At 37.3% G+C, this 9,141-nt stretch overlaps 1 protein-coding gene across 1 annotated transcript in view; it reads right to left on the reverse strand.

The window, feature by feature from the left end:
- Positions 1-6,225: 6,225 nt before the first annotated feature.
- laptm5 (lysosomal protein transmembrane 5) overlaps positions 6,226-9,141 on the reverse strand; it is an 11,955-nt gene continuing 9,039 nt past the window's right edge. The window contains exons 6-7 of the mRNA XM_079830110.1: positions 6,696-6,788; positions 6,226-6,475 (exon numbers count right to left, since the gene is read on the reverse strand). Coding sequence (XP_079686236.1) covers positions 6,401-6,475; positions 6,696-6,788 — 168 coding nt within the window. The 3' untranslated portion in view covers positions 6,226-6,400. The remainder of the gene's footprint in view (positions 6,476-6,695; positions 6,789-9,141) is intronic.

The following is a 9,141-nucleotide window of genomic DNA, read 5'->3' on the forward strand; positions in this document are numbered from 1 at the left end:
TCCCTTTAAATCTCAAAGACACGGTTTGAAATCGCCAGTGTTTCTGACGTCACAAACTACCTTGTAACCAATCACATCAATGTGTGGGCGGGCTTTAGCATATCGTTAACTGTGCTGTGAAGCAGGAGAGTCTCAAGAGAAGCCGGGTTATCCCGAGATATTTTTCTGTTGATATAAAAAACCGGGTACATTTAGCAATATAGCGGGTGAATTATGTAAATGATGTATATTACGATGTTATGATGAACTATATGCCTTTCTCCACTGACGTTCAATGATGTTCAAAGCGTTTCTAAAGATACTGACCGATACTGAAGGCAGACTGAGATGGCAAACGGGAAAATGGTTTGTGTAACATTAGCAACACATTTTTACCTGTTTGATAAAGTAGTCAAGCGAAAAGATAATCATATTAATTACCGTTATGTGTCCGACGTCGTAAAGAGCGCCATTGTGCGGCGTTTACCTCAGAAAAGTTGAGCGAGTGGTATTCTGAGCTGGTGTGAGTGAGTGGAGGCGGGGCTAATTTGCATATTCATGATTTCCGCATATACTAAATGAAGCTAGGGTGTTAAGTTACATTCAAGCTATTATATTTTAAGGCATATTTAAGGAAAAACATTTAAAATATGTCATTTTTGGTGATCAAAGATGAGTTTTAAGGGATTATTGACTACAGGGGGACTTAACCAGTCAGATATTGGATGGTTTGAGAAGGCACAAACTGTAGACAGTTTCATGTTTTTTGGCCCGCCACCATCCATTTCACTGTTTTGAAGAAAGAGGCTCGAAGATTCTGCTAAACATATCGCTTTTTGTTCGAGAATAAATGAGTCTGGAATGACATGAGGGTGAGAAACCCTTTAAAGCTGCTTGTGAAGTACTCCGAAACACTCAGAAAATAATTCACCGGTAGTCCTGTTTGTCTATGTAAATGAAGTGTATGTGTTTGTTTATATATTGCATAACACAGCAATTACGGTTTCTGAACACACACTGTTTCTCTCGGCCTCCTGCTTCCATCCATCCATCCACAACCTGCCGGAAAAAGCTCTCCGTAGCTGAGGTGTGCCAATGACTTTGACAAGAACATTATAGTTTCCGTTTTTCTGCAGCACAGTACCGCTCACTGGAAAAGTTAGCACTCCTTTTTTTTAATTAGTCACTTTATCATTTTTATTTTATTTTATAGATTATTAGCTATTGACCAAATTAGGTGGAAGTTAAAGTGTAAACATTTTAAAATATTTTTAATATTAATAAGTATTTGAAATACTTTAAAAAAAAATAGCTGTTGAAAAAAAAGTATCTTCTGCTCACCAAGGCTGCATTTATTGAATGAAAAATACATTAAAAACATTAATATTGTGAAATATTATTACAATTTCAAATAACTGTTTTTTTATCTGAATATATTTCAAAATGTAATTTATTCCTGTGTTGCAAAGCTGAATTTTCAGCATCATTACTCCAGTCTTCAGTGGCAGACATTTAGTTTTTCATAAAAATAAAAAAAACCTTTTGAACAATAGTATTTTCTCATGTATCATTGAGCACGGTTAAGATTTTTGTGTTCGCATTTTATAACATTATATCAAGCAATTCATATATTTGATAATACGGATGAGATATTCCCTCCTTCTCTTACACATACAGCGGTCAAAATAAAAAGCCTCACGTTAGTTACTATCTCATAATCATCAAAAATCCCCTTTTCTGACTCATGGCCAAACTGTCGTGCATCACGGAAAAACTACACTGCAAAAATGATTTTCTTAGTATTTTTGTCTTGTTTTCCAGTACAAATATCTAAACATTCTTAAATCAAGACACATTCACTTGAGAAGCAAAATTACGTATAAGATATTAAAGGGGGCATAACACACACAGTTTCTGCCAGTCTCATGTTAAAGGGATAGTTCACCCAAAAATGAAAATTCTGTCATCGTTTACTCACCCTTACGTTTGTTCCAAACCTGTATGAGTTTCTTTGTTCTGCTGAACACAAAAGAAGATATTTTGAAGAATGTCTGTAACCAAGCAGATAGAGCAACCATTGACTATCATAGTAGGGGGAAAATACAATGGTTGCTCTCTCTGCTTGGTTACAGACATTCTTCAAAATATCTTATTTTGTGTTCAGCAGAAAAAAGAAACTCATACAGGTTTGGAACAAACGTGAGGGTGAGTAAATGATGACAGAATTTTCATTTTTGGGTGAACTATCCCTTTAATCTTGAGTACCTATAGAGTAGTATTGCATCCTTCACATCTCCGAAGAGTCTTCAGTTTTATAAAATGTATAAAAGACAGATACGCTGTACCGATTCTTTCCAAAAAATAGTCAAACTCGTGAAGGTGGTGGGCGGAGCTAATGAATCTCGAGCACACACACACACACACACTCAATACATCAAGGCATTATCTCTGGATAACGTTCGATCCACTATACCTTCGTGTTGTTGACATTATATGTACTTGCGCGCACCGATTGCCTACAAAACACACACATTTGATGCAGTTTCACTCACCGCCTGTGGTTTCCACTCGTGACCTGGAACTAGGGCTGTGCGATATTGAAGAAAAATGCGATATTCGATATCCTTGTTAAATAATGTGATTTTCGATATGCGATACAATATTGCTTTAAGTGTGTAAAATCTATTTCTTTCCCCAACTGATATCGTTAACTTAAAGCATAACCGACTGTGTTTACATGACTACTCATCAAGACAGCCATTTGACATAACTGTGTGTGTATTTGACAGTTCGGGTGTGAAACAAGACACAAAAAAAGAACAGCTTGCGCGCACGTTTCGATGTGTGTGTCAGACAGCACAAGACTGCAAGGAGTTGTTTTTTGCAAGTTATTGTGTTTAATAACTCTATTTGACGTCAAGCAAGTCACATACGTAACAGTCGTGTTCCCAGTCTATTCTTTGCTATCAGAGGTGGACAAAGTACACAACTCTATTACTTGAGTAAAAGTAAAAGTACTACTAGTCAAATATTACTCTGTTACAAGTGAAAGTTCTAAAAACAGATTTTTACTGAAGTAAAAGTACAGAAGTATTTGTTTTTAAAAGTACTTAAGTATTAAAAGTACTTAAGTTTGTCAATGCATTATTTTATTATTGTTGTATTGTTGTATAAATGCACATTATGCCACCATGGTGGTTTAAGCCAGTCAGTGATGCTCCATCCGATATGTTAGCATAACACTACCTTAAACTAATTTAAATACTTGTATACAAGTTACAAAGCTCTTTACAAAGCTGCTGTCACTATAAGGCCAAATGCACGGATCCAATACACTGATACACATCCAATGTTCTCCCAACTGTTTACTTTTCCCTTTCTCCCAGACGTTTACATTTTTGAACATTTTATGAGACATGCATCAAGTGTATGCCAACTAAACTAATCTTTAATCTTTTCAGAAAACTGAAAGATACTTTTTAAGTTTGGCCATGGGTGCACACACTGCGCAGAGGAACCGCCTTCTTCCATTTTGCTAGATCAGTGTTCAAAAAATGTTGGGAAACTTCACATGACCATATACAAGAGTGATTACTGATAGGCTGTCTGCAAAAAACAACAACAAAACTTTTAAAGAAGAAAAAATCATCCACTGACTTTCGAAGCTGCAACAGAAACGACTTTTGACTTCGAGGATCTTGATAGAAATGTAGTGGAGTAAAAAGTACAATATTTGTCTTTCAAATGTAGTGAAGTTAAAGTCAAAGTTTCCCTAAAAAATAATACTCAAGTAAAGTACAGATACTCAAAAAGTGTACTTAAGTACAGAACTCAAGTAAATGTACTTCGTTACTGTCCACCTCTGTTTGCTATATGCATCAACCTAAAACGTACACTTTTCACAATGTTGAAATTGCCTATTAAAATCATTCAGATATTGCGTGCCCTTGCGATATGTACATTTGCGATATTTCGATAATTTCGATATATTGTGCAGCCCTACCTGGAACAAACAAACACACTTGCAGAACTCCGGAAAAACAAACTGTATCCACTGTTCCCTTAACACTGGGTTATTTGGGAAGCTGAACAAGGTTTTCTTCCCTCACAACCTGAAACACACTTCTTTAGTGACATGTTGATTTCTTGGTCTAAAAACAAAATGGCAGCGCTGCCGACGGCTCCCGTAACCCGAATGAAGATCATTGATGAGCGGACTCTTGCTCTCGCTCCACAAACCTGTAGCACTTCTCTCAGAAACTGAAGCCTCCGCGCCTCGATCGATCGCCCCCCCGGTGGTTGGTCCCAGTATAGGTCATAATCCCCACGCCTCAGTGTTTTCTAATGGACGCGAGACAAACTAAACAATCAAATTACACTTGGTTTCTATCATTTTATGCACGATGATTTCATTTCAAGTGTTCGTTTTTTAAATAAGTTTAGTTTTAGTTAGTTATTTGATACTATAAAAACGGGGGGAGTGACGTCATGATCGACAGCTGAGATTGACGGAGTGAAGTTGTCACTGAGGCACTAAAGCTAGGAACACACCAACACTGCAAAAAATGCTTTTCTTACTTAGTATTTTTGTCTTGTTTTCAGTCCAAATATAAAAAAAATCTTACATTAAGAAGCATTTACTAGACAAGCAAAAGTTTTGTCTTGTTTTGGGAGAAAATAACTCAAAATTAAGTGAGTTTTTGCTTAAAATAAGCTAAATAATCTGCCAATGGGGTAAGCAAAATAATCTTGTTTTCGGTTTGAATTAAGATTATTTTGCTTACCCCATTGGCAGATTATTTTGCTAATTTTAAGCAAAAACTTAATTAATTTTGAGTTATTTCCCCCCAAAACAAGACAATCATTTTTATTTGGCTAGTAAATGCTTCTTGTTTTGAGAATTTTGAGATGTTTGGACCAGAAACAAGACAAAAATACTACGTAAGAAAAGCATTTTTTGCAGTGAAACTGACACTGACCAATAAGTAGCGACGAAAGCAGACTGCAGAGTTGGCTCACGTCCAAAGTTGCCCTGACACACCAAGCCAACGCTCGACATCCGACGGCCAAGTAGCACGTCCGTCCTGCATAAGAGTAAATAGCTTTCCGCACCAGCTGATGGCAGTAGTTTGTTTTCGTTATTCAAAGCGGGAAACCGGAAGAGCTACAGGGATATAAACAAAGCACCTTGTAATCTCGCTCACCACAGACGGTCACTTCTGTTTTTTTTCTTGTGAACTGGTTCGCTAGCAGAACAGCCAATCCGAACGATCAGATGGCCGACTGACCGACAAGCGCAGACGCCGATTCAACATGTTCGAATCAGCTGAAAAATAGCCGAAGAGGACCAACGTCAGCCGACGGTGCGGAACACACCGAGAAAACTTTTTCGGGATTTTTGGGAGGAGATTGGAGCTCTAGCTTTAATTTCAACATTTCTATAACTGTTTATTTCACACCAACATAATGAATTGTTCTGCATCTGCGAGAGTGTGGGCGGGCTTTTGATATCGCGGCTCTACTTCCTGCTCTCTACTGCGCAGACTCGGTCCCAAACCTGTCAAAAGATGTCAGCGCCATATTCGGACCTCCGGAGGCTTCAGTTACTTCAGCGGAAGCCATTTAAGTCGTGTCGTCCATATTTTTTTACGGTCTATGGTGCATACGCGCTCACCCGGGAGAAGTGCCCATACAAGCAATCCCGCCCTTTATGACGTCATACAGGGCCATACTCGGGAAAAAAAAACTTTCCGAAACTTGTTCAAATTCTGAAGGAGTGTATTTGGCATTTTGTTTATTTGTGTATTTGTATTTTGTCATACATCCAACTAATGTTTTTAAAATGTTGGCCATGTTTAGCATGAGAATCAACTCTATAACGGTGTAATAAGTCAGAATGCATGAAATAGCATGAGACACCCCTTTAAGTCTTGTTTATGGAAAAAATTGCAAAATAAAGTGAGATTGTGCTTTAGACAAGAAAAAATATTTGTCAGTGAGGTTAGAAAAAAAAACCCACTTGCAGATATTTTATCTTGTTTTAAGCACAATCTCACTTAACTTTTTTTTCTCTCCAGGAAACAAGACTTAATCATCTTATGTCATTTTGCTTCTCAAGTAAATATATTTTGATGAAATCTGTTTGTTTTTTTTTACTGGAAATACGAAGCAAAAAAAAAATACTCTTACTGTTTAAACTGTCTCCCTTCGCCATGCTTAAGGACACAATAATCAGAAACAAATGAATCATTAATGAATTAGCTTTATTGTGTCAAAGCGAGGATGTGAGCATAGGCATGTCTGTTTATGCATTGTTTGTGCTTGTTAGCATGCGTGTGAATATTTCTGCTTAACTCAAAAGGGTTTGTGGTATTAATTTTGCGTCATAAAGCCATGCGGGAAATATGTTTGCATTTCATTTTTAGGGCTCTTGATAGGTCGGGGGTTTGTCCTCTGCCTTCATTTTGAGAGCTTCATCATAAGAAGGAAGCTTCACCTGTTAGTCAAACACAACAACATAGTCAAAATATAATATATATACAGTATATATATTTTTTTGTGTGTTGTTTCCAATTAAACAAAGATCTGCATGTGGTAATGTGTCTCAGAATGCATTGGGCAGAGGCTTGGAATTGTATATTTATTATTATGTTCTACAACAACATTACTACTGCAGTATCTTGTGACACCAAAGCAATCTCTATAAATGCACTTACTGTCACTGTGTTTCCAGTGTCAACATGGATGGCAGTGGCACTTTTCTCCTTTAGGAAGTAGAAACACTTCATTGACACCCGAAGGACGTACACCTACACAGAAAACACAGGGACACAAAATGCACAGAATGATTCTAGACATATAAATGAACACACAGCTATGCAGAAACCATCCAGAGGGCAGTTTCATTTCCCTCTACCTTTTCCTAAATCCATCTCAATCGGCCAGAGGGACAGAACACGCATTATGACTGGCTCTATACATCGCTTTCATACCCCGAACCCCCCTTACAAGCAAAACAAGCTTCGGTTTAGACTGTACAATTCAGAGCAGCAGACAAAACAACACTGTGTGTGTGTGTGTGTATATATATATGTGTTTGCACAAGTTCGTTTTTAATAGAATGATGACATATCATATCTGTGTTTATGTGTATACAGTGGCATTCAAATTTAGCAAAAACAACCGTTCAAAACGTTTAGGGTTTTTTTTTTTTCTGAAAAAAGTTACTTTTATTCAGCAAGGATGTATTAAAGGGATAGTTCACCCAAAAATGAAAATTAGCCCATTATTTACTCACCCATCCAAGTCATCTTCTTTCAGACGAATAAAATCGGAGTTATATTAAAAAAAGTCCTGGCTAATCCAAGCTTTATAATGGCAGTGAATTGTTGCCTTGTTTATGAAGTCAATACAAGTGCATCTATCCATCATATAACTGCTCCACACGGCTCCGGGGCGTTAATGAAGGCCTTCTGAAGCGAAGTGGCGCGTTTGTCGTACACATCGATTTATGACGAAAGAGTAACCCTTGACCCTTGAACCATGCGTATTGATGAACGCAGAAGCGCAGAGGATAGAGCAAAACAATACGTAGAGTCAGGGGTTACTCTTTTAGCGCAGGTCAACTCACGCACCGCTGACCGCCAGAAGTTAGTTATTTTAGTCTATAAAGTTTTAAATATAGATATTTTTCTTACACAAAAGCGCCACTTCGCTTCAGAAGGCCTTTATTAACCCCTAGGAGCCATGTGGAGCAGTTATATGATGAATAGATGCATTTTTATGGACTTTAAATACGACATAATCATTCACTGCCATTATAAAGCTTGGATTAGCCAGGACTTTTTTAATATAACTCTGATTGTGCTTGTCTGAAAGAAGAATGTCATATACACCTAGGATGACTTGGCTAATTTTCATTTTTGGGTGAACTAACCAAAAGTGTCAGTAAAGACATTTATAGTGTTACAAAAGATTTTTTATTTCAAATAAATGCTGTTCTTTTGAATTTTCTGCTCATCCTTCAAAATGTATTAGGGTTTCCACAAAAATATTAAGACATTGATAATAATCATAAATGTTTCTTGAGTATCAAATCATCACACTAGAATGATTTCTGAAGGATCATGTGACCCTGCAGACTGGAGTAATGATGCTGAAAATTCAGCTTTGATCACAGGAATAAATTACATTTTACAATAAATCACAATAGAAAAGAGTTATTTTAAATTCTAATAATATTTCACAATATTATTGTTTTTACTGTATGTTTGATCAAATAAATGCAGCCTTGGTGAGCAGAAGAGACAATAGTGCATCAACTTCAAAGTTGAATTGAAAAATAAAATGCATTTCTTTATATTTGATGTTGTTCTTGGTCTGACAACGGCAATAAATATATAAAAAAATCCTAAAGCTTATTTTCTAGTTTAAATATGATTTTTAATTGCTGTTTTTTCAATGTTTTTCAATGCAGTATGAGACTTTTGGACCCCATTACACACACACACACACACAGGTTTTTTGGGGACTTTCCATTGACATTATGATTTTTATACTGTACACACTGTATATTCTATCCCTTAACCCGAACCCTACCCATCACAGAAAACTTTCAGCCTTTTTACATTTTCAAAAAAGCGTTATTTTATGTAATTAATCATTATAAGCAATTTTCCTCATGGGGACCAAAAAATTCCCCGAAAGGAAAAAGGATTTCGGATATTGCCATCTTTGTGGGGACATTTTGACCACATAGCGTAGGGTTGACCTGGACACACAGACACACACAGGCACACACACATGCGCGCACACACACTCACACGCACAGACACACATGTTTGTTTTTGTGAAATGTGAGGACATTCCGTAGGCGTAATGGTTTTTATACCGTACAAACCGTATTTTCTATCCCCTTACACTGCCCCTACCCCTAAAGCTACCCATCACACACACACACACACACACACACACACACACACACACACACACACACACACACACACACTGCCCCTGCCCCTAAACCTACCCATCACACACACACACACACACACACACACACACACACACACACACACACTGCCCCTGCCCCTAAACCTACCCATCACACACACACACACACACACACACACACACACACACACACACACACACACACACACA

The sequence above is a fragment of the Gobio gobio genome (assembly GCF_949357685.1).
Source record: "Gobio gobio genome assembly, chromosome: 11".
Lineage (NCBI taxonomy): Eukaryota > Metazoa > Chordata > Actinopteri > Cypriniformes > Gobionidae > Gobio > Gobio gobio.